General features: G+C 37.4%; 1 protein-coding gene across 1 annotated transcript; it reads right to left on the minus strand.

The window, feature by feature from the left end:
- Positions 1 to 6,942: 6,942 nt before the first annotated feature.
- LOC127506377 (myelin-associated glycoprotein-like) lies at positions 6,943 to 18,161 on the minus strand. Its single transcript, XM_051882832.1, has 7 exons — positions 17,746 to 18,161; positions 16,864 to 17,268; positions 16,417 to 16,734; positions 13,957 to 14,214; positions 13,755 to 13,869; positions 13,463 to 13,520; positions 6,943 to 7,648 (listed from the first exon to the last, which is right to left on the minus strand). Exons 1-7 carry the CDS (start codon positions 17,813 to 17,815, stop codon positions 7,568 to 7,570), a joined length of 1,305 nt encoding a protein of 434 aa, XP_051738792.1. The 5' UTR covers positions 17,816 to 18,161; the 3' UTR covers positions 6,943 to 7,567.
- Between the last annotated feature and the right edge of the window lie 1,089 nt (positions 18,162 to 19,250).

Raw genomic sequence — 19,250 nt, forward strand, 5'->3', positions numbered from 1 at the left:
CTTTGTTATGTGCGTCTGTCGGTTTTCTTACATCACAACAGTTTCAATAAACTGTCATAAACTAAAAACAAAAAATATAATGATACCACAAGGGTTTTACACCTTATAGATTATGCCATAAATCTCACGTGTAGAGTGTTCGTTCTGTTTTGAACTGGACATTGTCACATAAGATTCATTGTAAATGTGAATTTTACAAAATTAACACAAATACTTTTCAGTGATAAAAAAAATCTAAAAAAAAAAAAAAAAAAGTTTGCTTATGTGTTTTATGTTTCGTATCATATTTGATACATCAATCTTTTATGGATCTATAGCAGAATCTATAGCACTCACGACAGAGAGACTTCTGTGCTTATTTTTCTGTAGCTACTGTGCCGCAAAACCCCCAGACTATGATACAATTAAAGCAAGGCTAAATTTACCTAATACTAAAACAGAAGCACAAACTCCTCCAACACAGCCAGCAATCATGGGTCCGCCCTGTCTTGAAATACAATTAAATACTACAGTGAAACTGAATTTAAATGCGAAAGTTGTGGTATTTTAAATCATCAGATCGTTAACTGATTATTAGTGGCCAAGAATCAGTGAAGTGATTTCCTGAGTTATACATGAAAGGTAAAAATATGTATTAATATGTTACTTTTTGATTAACATATTTTATATATATATATATATATATATATTAAATACCACCTTCTACGAACTGTAAGCTGTGTTTTAAATAGGCTACATCATACTTCCTCACACACGTTCATCTCTGGGGGTTTTTTTCTGGGTTTTAGTCTTTTATTTTGTTTCGCGGCACAGCAAGTGTCTGATTAAAGAATTTTTTAAAAGTATAACTCGACTAACATACAGTATATAGCCGAAACAGAAAACTTAACAGCACTTCGCCAACTGTGGGCTTCCCCACACACAATATCTTGGCCGCCTCTTTGACAGACATAACAACCAGCAGGGGTCACTCATACTTCATTAAATTATTAATAAACAGGTGATTTTGATGAAAAACATCATTAACTTAATTTAGAAATGATAAATTGATCATTAATAATGTAATGTTTTTGGTGGAGGTGGAATACAGCAGAAGGAGTGAGAATCCAAATGCAATTTAATAATAGTTACAATCCAAGGTCTTAGTCCATACCAGGCAGAGAGTCAAGCACATTTAATCAGTCCGTACATACACTCCATGAAGGGCAGACAGGAACAAGGAATCCACGACTCAGGAATCCCTTATGGAACAAAAATATATGGGAATATACTGCAAAATATAATGCGATATATTACACAATACATTTCCATATATGGGAAACTAGTGCTTTTCAATATACTGCAATATATGCATTGACCATGTATGGCTATATATTGACACATATAAAATATTTATAAATGAAGACAAAAATAGCATTACATTCATAAAGTTTTATCCTTTATTGTGTACATATATTGCACATACATGTTCCCATATAAATGTGAATGCATTGTACATACATATATACACAGTTTCATGGAATGAGTTACAATCAGTGGTTGCAACAGACTTCTAGTTCCCAGCATGCTTTGCTTCTGACTGTTAAAGGAGAGTAAATGTTAAAATGAAGTGCTATTTCATGTGTTTTGCTCAATATTGATATAGTGGGGGATATCTGTTAGTGTTTAAAGTTGTATTATTTTGGAATTTAAAAGGTTTGCTGGTATGTGTGAGTTTTTGGGGTTACCACTGTGCTGAAGAGTAGAGCCTGAGGTTAGGTATATGATTGGCTGAACAACATTAAGACTGTAATAACTTTATTTAAAAAGCAAAGACTGTGCACACTATAGCACAATGATAGTCACTTTGGTAGAAACTTTAGTACATGCAGGTGTGCTTTTGTTAACTAACTTGAAAATATGGAACATTTAAAATGTAAATTATTATAAAATATAAGAAATGTGTTATATAATATATATTTTACCATATATGTGTTTATACTGCATGAGTAAATATATCTGCAATATATTATGCATGCAATACCATATCTGATCACATATAAATCTATATATTATTAAGTATATTACTGAATATAAAATTACATACATTATAATATATTAGTAAATATATTATCACATATTTTTCAATATATGAAAAGCGGCAATTCCTTATGTATTATTCAATATATTGTAATATATTTACGCAATATATTTTTCTGTATATTTTCAAATATACTGTTAAATCATGTAATATATTGATCATTCATATATAGGGAAATATATTTTCTTTCCATAAGGGATAACTAAACGAACACCAGAACTGCTCGAAATGCCAACAGAAAATAACCAAAACCAACAAGACTTCATAAAGAATACAAGGCAAAAAGGCATACAAAAAGACAGAAAACAAGACAGTAATAACTAATAATGAGCAGGGGATACTGGGAAATGACGTCCAGGAACAACAGAGTCTATGGAAACAATAAGGGACGAGGCTGCCGTCTGCTGGTACTTACGGGTACCGCAGCTGACAGATGCAACATAGCCCCTCCTCGAAGGAGTGGCTTCCAGATGCTCCAACACAGAAGAACTGGTGGGAGGTAGATCGGAGGCGGATCTGGGGGCAGGAAGGTGGGCCAGGACCATGGAGCAGAAACAGACGCAGGAGGAGAAGCAAAGCCAAGAGCCAAAGACCAGCAAGCCGGATGTAGGGAGATCGTAAAGCTGAAGATGTCCAAGGCAGAGCACTCTGGACAGACGTCCAGGGCAGTGCAGACTGGACAGGTGGCCTTGCAGACTGGTTTGAAGCCCCCCACGGCGGAGCAGACGACCACCAGAGCCAGGCAGATGGAACCAGAAACTCCCAAGGCGGATCAGCAGCAAACCAGGGCCAAGTAGACTTCTCAAAACTGACAAGGCATACAGACTTGACATCCACATTAGTGACTGGAGTGGCAGAGTTAACCAACGTAGACACAAGGCAATATTCAAAAGAAAGTAGGCTTTATGTCAGGTTCGTGGACAGGCGCAGGTTCAGAGTGCACAGACTCATTGACATGAACAGACTCGTAGACTCGAGCAGGCTCAGAAACAGACTTGGTTTCAGGAACAGAACCCACAGAACTCTGTCTGTGGGCCATTGTTTGAGTGTTCCCTTGTCATGTTGCCTGTCTGGAGTCTGGAGAAGTCGATCTCTCCATAGTAGAGATCATCAGTTTCTTTCTTCTCACTTTTTTTGCTGATTGCAATGGAACTGTTAGAATAGATAGCCACCATGACACCATGGTGTGAGGACCCTATTGTAATTGCTCGGTCAATTATTCCTCTTCTCTGAAATGAATTGCAATTTTGAGGGCTTAAACATGCTCGAAAACTCATGAAACTCTGCACACGTATCAGAAATGGTGAACATTTATGTCTGATATGGGTTTCAGAATTAGGTATGGCAAAATGGCTTGATACCGCCACCTACAAAATTTTAATTAAGCGCCCTTCGCGCTACGTTTCACGTACAAGTATGGAATTCGGTAGACGCAGCCCAATACCTACAAAAAAAGTCCCTGGGAGCAAAAACTGAAAACCAACAGGAAGTGAGATATTTAGAATTTTCTCTGCAAAATTTTTGCAGTTTTTGCCATTTCCAGACGTTGTCCTTTAACAAACTCCTCCAAGAGATTTTATCAGATACACATATTTGGTCAGTCTAATTTAAGGGCCTTTGCAACATTAAATTGCAAAGACCTTGAATTTTCGCTGAAGGGTGTGTCCGTGGTGGCCTGACAAAGTTTGATGTTTCACCATGAAACAGGAAGCTGTTGTAAGTCAGGCATACAATGTCCAATCTGCCCCAAACTTCACGTTTTATTACAGTCCTGGCCTGAAGACATCTACATGGCAATATTCAGTTACAGTCATAGCGCCACCTGTGGGCAACAGGAAATGTCATGTTCACACTGTGATTAACTCCTCATAGAGATTTAACCAGATCAACATCATATTTGGTCTGTCTAATCTTAAAGGCTGATTTATACTTCTGCGTAGGACCCCTGCTCCTTAGGCTATGCGTGTTTTCATTTATACTTCTGCGTCGTTGTCCGCGTCAACATGCATACAGACCGCTAGTAGGCAGTGTCCGCAGTCATGTTGAGTATTAAGGCAAAAGCCAAAGAAGAAGCAGCTTGTCATGTACATTGTCAGAGAAGCTTCAGCAGTGATGGCGGCAAATAGGCAACATGTTTTGTTGCAGTTAGATGGCGTGTGTTCCCTGACACAGAGAGTTTTTTCAATCCTATGGAAGTTAAAAACGTTCACTCTTCTTCACTTGCTCTGCACCAGTTGACAACAGGAAATGGCATGCTTTACACTGTAATTCACTCCCTGAAACACATTTAAATATACCATGAAGTACCAAACATGCTAGAAACACGTTAAATCATGCAACACTTGGCTAAGTGCTAATGTATGCGATTAACACCACGAAACAGGAAGTTGTTGTAACTCAGGCATACAATGTCCAATCTACCCCAAACTTCACATGTTTGAGAAGAGTCCCGACCTGAACACATCTACATGACAATATTCAGTTATAGTAATAGCGCCACCCACTGGCAACAGGACGTGACGTATTTAACACTGTGATGCATTACTAGCAACATAATAAAATATGCAATTGAGTACTAAACATGCTAGAAACATTCTAAAACATGCTAGCAACACTTAACTGAGTGCTAAAGCATGCTAATATTGTCATGAAACATGAAGTTGTCATGAAGTTGTTGTAACTCAAACATACAATGTCCAATCTGCCTCAAACTTCACGTGTTTGATAAGTGCCCTGGCCTGAAGACATACACTACATGCCAAAATTTAGTTTAGTCGCCACCAGCTGGTAGCAGGAAGTGTGGCAAATACAAATGACTAACCTAGTCCTCCTATATTTATATACTTCAATGCATACTGCCCACTGTGATCTGTTTTCCTAAAGCCACCCGGTGGCGAGGGCCCTTTCATCACTGCTTGCAGCTTTAATTATTTTTAAAATCACTTTCATTCTGCTGTAAATTAAGTGTTGTTTGAGGAGATCATATAATGAGTGAGTCTTTAGAAGATTAGTAGAGATTCTGAAGTGTGCATACGATGGACACTTTGCTATCCCATGAGGCCACGGGAGAGGATTTGTGAATGGCAGTGAAGCAACATAACTGAAACTAGTAGGTCACATGACAATGACAACATGGCGAATGTAGTACATCCGGATTACATTCGTACAACACACATTCATACTATATAGAACATGCTTTTTTAGCAGTCCTCAAGTAATTACTTATTCAAATGTCACTGAATCATTCACTTAACTGATTTGTTAAAAAACACTGATTCATTCAGTAATTAAACACACAGTTTGAGACACATTTTTGTTGTGGACAAAACAACTGACAATATTTTTTTTAATGCAAGTTTCTTTATGTTAATGTCTTGTTTATTGAACTGTTTCTTGTCTTTTAGTAGGACTCTTATATAAAAAAAAAAAAAAAACTGATCTGTTTTTGACATGGGCCATGAGGACTTGATGTCTTTGTTCTGTTGTAAAAAATAAATAAAATAATTAAGTAATTAATTTCCTTAATTTATATACATATATTTCTGTTATTAGAAATTTACCTCATACAGTTAAGAATAATGCAGACAACAGAACAAAGTGCTCCTGTACAACCATATATCACACGATAAAAGAATCTTCTTTCTTCAAAAAATACAACAGTTACTTGGGAGTGTGTTTTAAACAGTATTCATAAATGCATAATACATTGAATGCCAGTGCTTCATTTACCTTCAAATGTGAGTTGGATCTCTGCTGATGACTGTTTTCCATGTTTATTTTGTGAAATGCAGAAGTCTGTATTATTATGAGTTATGATGAAACTAATCTTCTTTCCCCAACCTATTGGCATCTTCTGTCCATGTTTGTACCAGGTGTAGCTCATTTCATTTGATGGACTGGCTTTGCTTCTGCAGGTTAAAGTCACATTAGTGTCAATAGCGACTGAAGCAGATGGAGTAATGATAATGTGAGTTTCTTTAGGAGGAACTTTGACGGGAACACAAGCAGAGTAAACTTAAAGTTAATAATACTCTTCTCAATATTAAATGATAACATTGTCCTATTCATTTAATTACATCAGGATTATGAGAGACACGAAACTACTCCAAATCTCTTACACAGGACTCGTAGCATCACGGTGGTCTCACAGTTGAATGATCAGGTGTATTTCTTGGATATGTAGCAATGCATGAGATGTTCCTTCTGTGATCCATGAAGCTTTGAAGGTCATTTCTGAAGTTTATTTTTAGTCCATCATCTCCTATCCTGAAAAGTCCATCTTGCAGTTATGGAAACAAAATGATCTTCCAAAACTTACTGCCAGATTCTGGAAGATAAATTCTTCAAACAGTGGTACAAGAGGAGTGGTGCTGGTCCTTCAAGAGTCGCTCTCAATCTGTCTCTCTATAAAGCCGCTAGGCCACAGAAGTAGCCTAGCTAACATTAACCAATTTTACAAGTAGGCCTTTATGTATTATTTTTTCTTCTTTGATTATGAATTAACTGTGATTAATTGACTGATTTAACTAATATATATTAACAGTTAAAAAACAATGCCCTCTTAATATAGGCCTATAGTAACATCTATACTAGGTAGTATAATTTCCTTAAAGAAATACAACAACAGAACATATGTGACTGTAAAGGAATAGTTCAACACAAAAAAATGAAATTCCTGTCATTATTTATTCCAAACTTGACCTTGTGGCTACTCTTTTTTACTCATGAACCAGTCACTTTAATTCATTTCACAAAAGACAACTGTGATAAGGTAGTGACTTTGAAGTGTGCTGTGCAAATGTTTCCTAGTCCTCAAACCTCGTTCAGTTATACAAATGTATAAATCAACCGCAAATCAGTACTGCCCTTTTATTATTCATTTATTTTGGAATATTGTAGAGACATTTTTTAAAAGTTAAAATGTTGCATGTACATTTTTGCAACAAAGTAACAGAAAAATAGGCATCATTATTATAACAGAAAGAAATGCAGTCACTCATTGTTTTTTAATAAAAGATTCATTATTCATCAGAAAATATAAAGCTGAAAGAAGAATATATTTTTTCACATAAGACAGGTAGCAATATGTAAGCATACAGAAATATAACACAAGTCATTTCAGAATGTTAAGAATTTCTAATTTACATTTGAAAGCAAGCATAATTGTGTTTTTTGTCTCATTTTTGTAATTGTCCTCAAGTAGCTGTTTAGGATTTTTTTTCATAAAGAGATAGCATAAAATACATTTTTAATAAACTTTTATTTTGATTTATTTATTTATTTATTTTTGCTGTGAGATGTAAAAATTATTTTTTCACCTGAGCATAAATGTCCTCATGCACAACACTGATGGCTTTTGGTTTTTTGTGTATCACGTAGACTTCAGCATAAATTACATCTGAACCTTTTTCATGGTTGTCTTCTTCAGTTGAGTCTTTCCCTGTATTGTGGTCGGACTGAGTCGCAAACTCACACACACTATAATCATCAGAGATCTTGTTGTCCCTGGTTGGTCACGGTGAGGACATTAGCATATGTGGAATTCCTGTCAATAGTTTCATCCTGTGCCTAAAAATTAAAACAAAAATATTTGGTGTATATATACCAGCATTTAAATCATGACAACTCTAGGAATAGTTAATGGATATAACAATGTTAATGTATTTGGTCTTAGCTGACTAGATCTGCTAAGTACGATGCTGCTGCTGCAGAATATGTATGGACTTCCTACTGCCAATAGATACATAGACACATTGCTATGAGCATGTAAGATATGCTGATGCTGCAGCTGTGGAGGTAAAGGGTTTCGGAGGGACTCTGATAATGTGCTGCAGGACCAGCTTACAGCAAACACTATCCATCTTATTTTGAACATAAAAATGAGCGTAACCATTTGCAAATTGAATGTGTCTGGCTTCCTGTGTCATCTGCTTCCAGTTTTTTTAGCTGTACAAAACAGCTCATTGTGCTCCTTGATATTTCAAATGGTATTTCTTAACATATTATTTTTAATGTATTGTCTTAATAATAAGAATAACAAAGTAGCCATTTACTGCATGCCAAGGCCTGTTCACTTCATGCCTACCAGGTCAGCACCTGTTCATGTCATGTCTGCCAAGCCAGACCCTGTTCACATCATGCCTGCCAAGCCAGTGCCTGTTCTCCTCATGCCACGCCCGAGCCCTCAGCCAAGATGGCCACCACATCTAAGCCCTCAGACAAAATGGCTGCCATGCCAGAGCCTCCAGCCAATAAGTGTGTTATGCTTGAGTCTTCAGCAGTCCTGGATGTCATGTCAGGGTTTCCAGTCTTTATGAATGTTGCTTATGAAGCCTCTAAGAGGCCATTCACACAGAACGCGTCTTTGCGTCTAAAAACACGAGACGCAGCGCTCAGGAATGGTTTTTAAAAAAGCGCAGCGTAAAACACGAGGGTCTCGAGGCGCGCTTTTGAGACGTGATGCAATAATGACAATAACGGAAATAACAGAAATAGGCAAACAGCAGAATTGATGGATACGAGTTTTGATAATAATAATGAACGCCTCCACTGCCATGTTGCCGTCAAATAAAACAGTTGTCATACCAACTTGCTACTGTAAACAGAAGCTCGCATGCACGTCCGTCAAGCACGTGTTTACATTGAAAAACAATGGAAAAGTAGCGCATTGGAATAGAAAAACGCATTCTGTGTGAACGGCCCCTAAGGCAGGTCCTAGGTGCACAAGACTGGTGTCAAGTCTGGAAGATGCACTGCTTATGTCAGTGGGTGCTGCTGGTAATTCCGACGGTTGTCCCAAGTAAAGGGTCACTGCTATGGACACGATGTGCGTTTGGGCCCCATACTGTTCGTCGGCCCAAAAGTCTGCTTCCAAGTCTGCTTCAGCCCAAGAGTCTGCTCCCAAGCCTGCTTCAATGTCTGTTTCATCTCACCAGTCTGCTCCAGAGCCTGTTTCAACCCCTGAGTTTCACATCTGCCATGATATGACCATGGAGGTCGTCCCTGAGTTCCCTGTCTGTCTTGATATGACTACAAAGGCCGTTCCTGAGTTTCACATCAGCCATGATGCAACCACAGAGGCCGTTTTTGAGTTTCACATCATGGCTACCACTCAAGAGCCTTTTCACGACGTGGTCACCATGCCAGAGCCTCTCCATGTCATGGATGCTATGCCAGAGTCAAGTCACACCATGACCACTCATGTGTCCCCCAAAGATCCAGCAGATGTGGAGCTCGGCCCACCACTGCTCCATGATCCAGGCCTACCACTGCTCCATGGTCAATGCCCACCAATGCGCCACAGTCTGCCACTACACCACGACCCATGTCTGGGTTCCCATGTCGACCCATAGGCCTACACATTTAAATGGTAGCTGTCATAAAATGGATTTATACATTTAAGATTGAAGCACATGTTAAGTACAAATGCAATTAATTTGCAATAGCCTATAGTACATACATTTAGCAATATGCTCCTCAAGTTCATTTTTGTAGTTGACTAATGAGGTTTTGGACATTGAATGACTTTTCTGAAGTAAATGTGACTGTGAATGTGACATTTTTACGAACTGTTTTATTGATGCCTTTCCGCGGTTGAAACATGTAAAGCGGAACTTTGTGTTGTAAGTAGTAAAGCAGAAAAGATGGTCAGTTCACATGCACTCTGCTTGAACTGAAGTGCAAAAGCAATCTGTCACGCCATGGATTAAGTTTTGCTACTTTGTTCTAATAAACTGCACGTAGGTTCTTCAACTCGCCTTCAGTTGTACTTCTTACAATATCTTACTTTCACACTGCAAAATAAGGTGTATACCACACTATTTAAATGTTTAGCAAGCAAGCTCATTGGCTGCAGAATCTGCAGAGACCAATCAGTTTGTGCCGTGTAGTAAATGTGTTTGCTAGCAAATTGTATGTAAAGGACCTATCAGCCTGCACAATCTAAAGTTTCCTGACTGAACAAGATATATATTAGTTCTGATATAACATTTTTGAACAATATTAGTAATTTTGTAGATAGTTTAAGTCAATGTTCATTGTACATCCATTGTAAAACAAACAAAAAATATAGCTGCAAGCAACGATGGCGGGCCCAAGCCCGGTGGCACCGCTACCCTGTTGGCTTCAGGGCAACTGTGCACGGCGGGCAATAGGCATTTAAAACAGTTAAACATAAAAGGACTATGTCAAAGTCATTTGAATACACCACATTTACTGCAGCAGTTGGTGCCCATATGATTACACACACACACACAGAGAGAGAGAGAGAAAGAGTGAGACTGAGGGGGGAGGGTGGGAGGACAGAGAGAGAGTGTGTGTGAAAAATCCACATTCAAACCAAAATATCTGACTTCCTGTTGGTCGGAGCTAATGACTGTAAATTAGAAAGTTGTCCGGCTTAATGAGACCAATATGTGTACCGAGTTTGGTGACTGTAGGTAAAAATAACCCCCCCACTTTTGTCAAAAGGTGGCGCTACTGAGCCCCTCCACCACGGCCGTTTCTAAAGCTTTGTCCATGTCTACTGGTCAACAATATTGATGTGTGTCGAGTTTCATGCAATTTGATGCATGTTAAGAGCCTCAAAAACACTCAAGAATATTATTAAAGTTTGACATGTTGCCATGGCAACAATATTTAAGATATCACAAATACATTCACAGGTCTACATCAGCCATGTTTTGACATTATTATGATGCAGTTTGAAGCAAATCGGGTAAAAAAAAGAGGGTGATCTCAAAGCATTTTGAAAGTGACACACTTCCTGCTGCCAGTTGGTGGCACTATAACTTTGACTCATAATAGTCACATCCATGTGATCGGACTTCTACAACGAACACACAGCTGAAGTTTCATAAAAATCAATCAATGTATGCAGACATTATAACACATTTCGTGTTTCCCTTTTCTCGCCATAAATCCGTTGCCTCGCCACGGCCAAACCATTCGAGATATCAAAATTCCGCTGGCAATTTTTCATCATCAATGTCTTAACTTCATGCTGACTGAGTTTGGTGGTGATCAGATTAATCGCCTAGGAGGAGTATATCAAATTCCACAGCATGCGTTTTTCAAACAAACCATAATAACTGACTTCCTGTTGAGCTGGTGTATAACTAAGAGCATGAAAGTTGTTAGGCCCGATGAGGTCTTTATGTGTACTGAGTTTCATACTAATACATGCAAGCGTGTTTGATATACGGCCAAGTTTTTAGATCCCATTCAAGGGGGCGCTGTCGAGCCCCCATGCCACGCCCAGGTCCCAGCCTCTGCGGCGTCCTAATGGCCGCAGATTCCAATGTGTGTGCAAATTTTCAAGAGTTTTTGAGCACGTTAAGGCCCCCCAAAAGCCCTGGAAGGTTGAATAAAAAATAAATAAATAAATAAATAATAATAATAATAATAATCCTTAGGAGAACAATAGGCCCCTGCGCCTTAGTGGCTTGGGCTCTAAATATTACTGCATTTTTAAAAGGAAATGCTTTGTCAATATAAATGACAATACACATGTATATAATACATCCAAGTACATTTTAAATATTAAGTTATTATTTATTTAACATAAATAGTCACATTTAAAAGTGCTAAATTGAGTGATAAATGTCTGATGTGATGTTTAATATGAAAATTTATATAATTTGGTTCTATTAGATGTGTATTAGAAAGTTATTAAAAGAGACAAACAAAATGTGCAGGACCAGAATTGAGAGCCTCTGCTTTATAGTGTAGGATTTGAGGGTGAACCAGACACAAATGAATCTTGCAGATGATTTATTCAAACAGAATATTCCATAGAATTCCGAATTAACACTCAGGACCCTAATTCAGAGGATCTTTCATTTGCGGCTCCATTCAGTCTACAAAACCCCCAGCTAAGTACTTTATGGCCTTGCAAGCTTGTGAAAGTTGAGCCTAGCTGAGAAAGAAAATGTCAACCTTAAGCAGTTTGTAAAAGACGGATTGGTTTGAAGAGGGTGTTCTGTTGTTTAATAGGTACAACGACAACCTTTCTAATGGAGGACGATGCAACAGCCAGCCATAACTTCTGATGACTTCTTTATTCAACTTCCCACAATACCGTAACACACCCAATATCAGTTCCACACCTGGTTAATGCAATATTATGTTACCGTATAGAACCTAATACTACAGAGGGCACAGCTCGAGCCCCACCAAGACAACGGCAGAGGTTGTTTGATCCCCTAAACATCGATTCAAAACAGGCCTTCTTCTTCTGAGTGACCTCTGAGTGACACTGTGCTCTCTGTACTCTTTGCTGAGAGCAGAAAAGTTAAGAGACTACAGATAACATATAATTTATGGTCAGAGGTGGAGAAAAGCCACCTCTGAAACAAAGATGATACCTAATTGGTCAGAACTTCTCAAAGAGGTTGGACAAAAACCTCAGTTTAAAAATTCAGTATACGAACAAAAACAATTTAGACAGACCAGAATGAAAAGAAGATGAGTAGAGCAGACGATGAAGACAAGACAAAGGCAGATAAAGATCAGATGCAAATAAGACCAAACAGATTCATTCAAGCCATGCAACTACTCTTGTCTCACTCACTTAATTTTCTTTCTTTTACTTAGTTTCCTTTCTTTTCCGTTGAGAGTCTCATGTTAAGTTTTGCCGCAAAGTTTAATCAATGACTCTACAGTCTTTGCCTGCCTCAAAACGTCAAACTTCAGCCATGAGGGAGACTCCACTCCTCCGTCAGCACACCAGAACGTGATTGGCTTCCCATGACATTAATCTGGACCTGAAAAGACCTGCAGCAAATCAAAAGAACTGAGAAACACCTTTCTCCAAGCCAAAGATGCTGACAAGGGACTCCCCATTTAAAGATACAAACGACGAATGCAAGTATACCTCCAGATTCTCACTGGTGCATTGATATAAAGTCTAATAACCCCACCTAAGAAGCGATAGAAGTGTTATATTAATGACTGATGGTTCGTTCGTTCAGATCAGTTCTTATGAAGTGCATATATTGCTAGAAACTTGAGATTTCATCATTTCACTCTTGTGTGAATATGTGTGTGCATGAGTTTGTGTTAGATTTTAGTTTATGTATTAGAATAATCAATAAAGTCTCATTTATATTTGTAAAGAGAATTGTCTTGTGTTATGTGCTTATGAATTTAACGTCTTAAACTGCCGATCTTTGTTACCTTGCTAATAAATAGTGTTTTAAAAAGTGTCAGTTGGACATTCATATCCGCTACAGAGCTTATAGTTATGGCCCGTGCAAATGAACGCTGGACGATTCAGTTGCTCGGTCTTAAAACAAGTGACTCTCTCGACAATGATCTATAAAAAACGTTGTGGTTGTTCGTGTAGTGGTGTGAAATGACTGGTGTTTGAGGAAGTTCACAAACCTGATTTGAGGAAATTTTTTCTCCAACATTGTCTCCCCTGTGTGTCTTTGTCCTGGTCCTGTGAGAGGAAATAAATAATTAAACTGAAAACTTGACTGTGCAAGATTAAAATGCTTTTTTAAAAAAAGCTGATCTGATCAATTTATGAAGTCAAACACTACCAAATATCATATGTTCTAACTGTGGCTAATGCTTAAACTAACACAAGCACAATGCTAAATACATCTGAAAATGGTCTGTTTCACAATGACCTCAGTGATGATTGAATAACTGAAAATGTGACTAAATTTACCTTACACAAAAACCAAGAGCAGAGAGTGTAAGAACTGCCACAATTCCTCCCACACAACCAGCAATCATAGGCATAGAGTGTCTATCTGGTCCCATGTCCTGTGAAATGTCTGTAACTGGACAGAATGTTGCTTTTTAAATAATCTTCATTGCTTTAGATCTGTAAATGACCTCTTCTCTACATTTAGACTGTGTAAACTCACCTTTAACTGTGAGCTGGATCTCTGCTGATGACTGACTGCCATATTTATTTTGAACAACGCAGAAGTACAATACTGTATTAGTTACTATGAAACTAATCTTCTTTCCCCGAGCTATAGGCATCTCCTGTCCACGTTTGTACCAGGTGTAGTTCATGTCATTTGATGGACTGGCTTTGCTTCTGCAGGTCAAAGTCACATTAGTGCCAACAGAGACTGAAGCAGATGGATTGATGGTGATGCGAGTTTCTTTTGGAGGAACTTTGACAGAAACACAAGCACATACATGGACAAATAGTAAAACACCTGTGCATTAGACCTTTCTGGGTAGCTAAACACCAAATTCTATTTAAGCAGCACTTTGTGCATTTAAGCACGTATAGACCCCGCTAGAAACTTTTCATTCCCAGAACATTCTTAGAACGTCCCCACTGGTGTTAAGGATGTTGCCTAGTAACGTTCCCAGTACGTTCAGAGATGGTCACGATGTGGAGTTCTTTTAAGGGTTGGGCGACGTTATTTGGCGGACCTTCACAGAACATTCAGGATGTTCTCTGAATGTTTAGGGAACCATATTTTATTTGTGATGTTCCCAGAACGTCCCTGCTGCCCTTGTCAAAAATTGAATTGAAAATTAGAGCTAAATTGATTAACAAAAGTGGCTGTTCAAACAAAAACTAATTTTTCTTTAATGTCGTACAAAAAAAAAAAAAAAAAAAAAAAGCATTTTACAGGTATTTCCTCTATTATTATTATAAAACCTTTTCTGTAAAATGCAAATCTCTTGTAATAAGTCATTAGCTGACAACAGCACATGCATGAACTAATGTAACTACTATATCACTGCATCAACAACTACACAGTCACTGCTTTTAAATAAAGCAACATGCAGCATAACATCAGTGTTTTTCAGCTCATCACTGACTGAAGCACAGGCTCTACTCTTCAGCACAGTGGTGACCCACAAAAATCAGATAACAGAAACAGAAAAGTAAACACTAATAGATCTCTCTAGAGCTCAGCATCTTCACTTACAAACCACTCTGACTTTATTTCTTTCATTCAAAACTTCTTAATGAGGTGTTGATGTTTTATTGAATATAGTAAAGTTTGAAGTCGCCGTTATGGAGGTAAGTGCTTGCTTTAGTTGGGCTCCTGACCCTTGCCATTTTAACTTTACCTTTTTTCCAGTTGTTGTAACTGTGTGTTTCTAAAATGCATTTGTTACAAAAAAATTGTGAGAAAGAAAAATCTGATCAAATGAATTTAGTTGCTTATTGTTAATGATTTCATCATACTTATTCACTGGTCTCTGAATATTGTATTCTTTTCATGTTATTGTAGTTATATAATACTGTGTAAAATCCTGTCCTGCTTTGATATTTTGAAAGTTTTTATGTCATTATGCAGAAATTATTCAGACAGGATCATGTAGACTCACACAGACATCAAGATTCAGCGTATGAACCTCAACAATGGTTACAAAATTTCAGATAAACAGATTAACTCTGAGCATCACAAAACAAGCTACTAAAGTCAAAAAAGATTCTTGTTTATTGTCACCATTGTTGAGGTTTATACGCTTATTCATGATGTCTGTGTGAGTCTAAAAGACACTGCTTAAAAGTCTGTCTGAATTTTAAAAAAAGGACAAAACTCATAAAAAAAAAGATAAATCTAACAGTTAACACACTCAGAGTTTAGATTCTGGAGAGGATCAGTGAATCAGGACACTCCATGATGATTGAATCATCATCATTAAATAACCAAACTCACCTGACCAGAATTTCTCTTACAATTTTTACTGTAACAAGCGTGTTTTGGAAACACAGTTAAAGCAGCCAAAGAAAATCTAATGTTAAAATGTCAAGAATCAAGAACCCAACTAAAGCAAACACTCACATCCATAACGGTGACTTCAAACTTTATTATTTTCTATAAAACATCAACATCTAACCTGTCACCTGGTAACGTTCCCAGAACGCTCAGAGACAGTCACGATGTGGAGATCTTTTAAGGTTTGGGGGACGTTATTTGGTGGACCTTCAGGGAATTACTATAGGACGTTCTTTTAACTTCCCAAATGTCATCTTTGCAACATTCTCGTGTGACCATAAAATAACCAAAATATAACGTCCCCTTAAACTCATATCAAGAACGTTATTAAATGACCAACAGAGGACCGTGTGGGAAGGTTCTGTTAATGTCCCAAATGTCCTCTTTGTAACGTTCTTATGTGACCATAAAATAACCAAAATGGAATGTCCCCCTAAAGTCATATAAGGAAATGCAGCACTTTCACTACCAAAAGAGGACGTTTTAGGAACGTCCCTAATGTCCTGTAAAGGTTCGAAATTTTCGTCACCTTTAGAGAACTTTTAGGGAGCATTGCACAAGGTCACAAGAACGTCACCTTCTACTTGGGGAGCTATGTCAAAGGAAGTAAGAAGTCAAATCTCTTACACAGGACTCGTAGCATCACGGTGGTCTTCACAGTTGAGTCATCAGGTGTATTTCTTGGATATGTAGCAGTGCAGGAGATGTTCCTTCTGTGATCCATGTATGAAGCTTTGAAGGTCATGTGTGAAAACACTGACTGGGTTTTATCAGGTTTCTCCTGTAACTGTGTTGTAATGTGGGCAGATTCAGGGATGTTGGACCAGGATATTGTAGGAGGATGTTTGGGGCAGGGGGCTTCAGCAGAGCAGTTCAGATTGACTGTTGTGTTCTCCATCACTTCTTTCAGATCAGTGGGTTTAAGGATGAGAGGTTGTGGTGAATCTATAGAAATAAATGATTGTTCATCATTAAGAAAACTTTTTTCTGATGTTAGGTTGATGTTAGTTATGTAAATAATATTTACATGTAAATGTAAACCTGTATTTTAAAGACAATGGAGAAGACATTTACCTATGACAGTGATCTTCACAGTCTTTTTTGAATCAGTTGATTTAGCTTGATCGAGGAAAAACGTTGCTTTGAACACATCTGGCTCCATTTCCAGTCTGAAGTAGTAGAGATCTGAATGATTCTTCATGAGGTTATAGAAGACAGTTGTGCAGTTCCTCTCACTGAGATCACCAGTCATCTCTATGTCACTGAATCCTCTAATGATGTTTTCACTGCTATTAAAAACTATTAAACTGTCTGTGTCAGCAAACTTTGATTTATTTTTTAGCCAGATCCCATTAATAGATTTTGCCTTGTTACATTTGTCCTTAAAATGAGAGATGGTGAATGTGCAAGGAATCTGCACACAAGAGCCTGTCAGAGCTGTTACTGTTTGAGGCATCACAGCAGAGTAGAGATTATCAGCTGGAATATAAAAACACATTAGTGCATTATGACTGTAAAGGTCTTAAAGGGACAGCTTACCCAAAAAATGAAAATTCAGAAAAATCTCCTTTCATGTTCTTCCAAACCTGCATGACTATTTTTCTTAAAATAAATATTTTAAAGATTGTTTTTTCATACTGCTCTTGCACACAACAAAAGTGTACACTGACATATATAGGGAAGTCAAACTTCAAAAAAGACAAAAGCACCATAAAAGTAATTATGTCTTAAATATGACTTGTTCCCTGCATTTAAAGTCCTCTGTAGCCATATGATAGCTTTATCTGATGAACACATAAAAATTTGAGTGTAATTTTTACTTGATACATTTTCTTGTCCTTTGCCAATCACATGACTGCACACTATTTTCCCTCTTGTGTCGTCATATCAGTAGTGGTTCTGCTGGTAAATGTGATCGATCAAAAAAATAATAAACTGATTGTAACATTGACCAACCTGAGTGAGTGTGTAGAAACACAGAGCTGATGATGATGATGATGAAGGACATGATCTGGAACACAGACATCACTGGAGCTCTGACACAAACACAGGAAAGAAATTAAAACTTCTGTTCTGTGTTTAACTGAAAAAAAAAAAAAAAAAAAAAGCTACAACAAATTGTTTTTACTCTGTCCACAACTGTAAGCAATGAATTGTATCTCCAGCTTGAGTGTTATCACTGTGTTTAACTAAAGAGATTTTAAGAGTTAATAGTCACTGGAGACTGCAGACTCTCCCATCCCTGATTAATATCTTTATTAAATTAATAATTGTTGTCATGAACATAATGTTTACAACACATTTCTTATGATTTATACTTTTAAAAAGATCAGTTCATAAGAGACAAGTCTTACCTCAGAGCAGTGCAGTCAAAGAAAAGCAGAAGTCCATGAAGATGTCTTCCTCTATGCGAGATCAGTTAAACACTGAGTGACGTGATATTCTCTTGACAATCTCCCAGCAGCACTACATTTGTTTAAAATTACTGATAAATGTTAGCATTTGAATGCTCATTCATTGCATATATTGCAATATTTGACCAAAAGTGTTAAAATTACAGTTATTTTCGCCAGCTGTACAACTCGTTAGATCTGGCATTCTGCCTGTTTTGAATCAAACACAGAGATAAAGTAGTTAGATGACATTTATTTAATTGAATTATAACATTTATTTGAATTAATTTTTGAGAGGGAGAGAGAGAGAGAGAGAGAGAGAGAGAGAGAGAGAGAGAGAGAGAGAGAGAGAGAGAACAACTAACAATAAATAACTCTCTACTAACAATAAAGCTGTGAGTATAATTACTTAAAAAACAGCGGCATTCATACTGTGATTTTTCCTTTTTTCCCTCCCAGCCTCATACTACCATCCCAGAGCGACACCCCATAAGCACCACCACACTCACTAATGCATCTGATAAGCTACATGTAATTGAGAGCATTCTGAAACAATGCTTATGTGTGTGTTATCAACATGTCAATAAGCAACACAAGACTTTAACAGCCAATGACATTTACAGCTGGAGAGACTGGACTGATTTTCTACTGTTTAGTGTCAATCACCATCTAACTCAGCCAGTTAAGATCTTGTCTTAGATGTTATATGCATATGATCATTGGATCATATGTTTTATCAGCTGGCAATTTTCAATGCACATTTAAGAGTGCAAGTTGCAACTATTATTAACAATGGAAAGATGAGGCTTATCAGTATGTCACAATATCACCCTTGAACTCCATTTTGCACCATTTCCTGCCAGTCTGTCATCATAGTTATGCATTTCGATTCACAAGCTTGCAATTTGAGACAATATCAGTTATTTTGGATATATATCAGGTAGGCTACAAATTTTCTACAAAAAAAATCTCTCAACTAATGCTGTATAATATACATGGGAATCAGTTGGTACTACATTAATATTGAAGGTTAAAATGAACCAATTTGTATACAAACTTAAATTACAC

Source organism: Ctenopharyngodon idella, chromosome 23 (assembly GCF_019924925.1).
Source record: "Ctenopharyngodon idella isolate HZGC_01 chromosome 23, HZGC01, whole genome shotgun sequence".
In the NCBI taxonomy this organism is placed as follows: domain Eukaryota; kingdom Metazoa; phylum Chordata; class Actinopteri; order Cypriniformes; family Xenocyprididae; genus Ctenopharyngodon; species Ctenopharyngodon idella.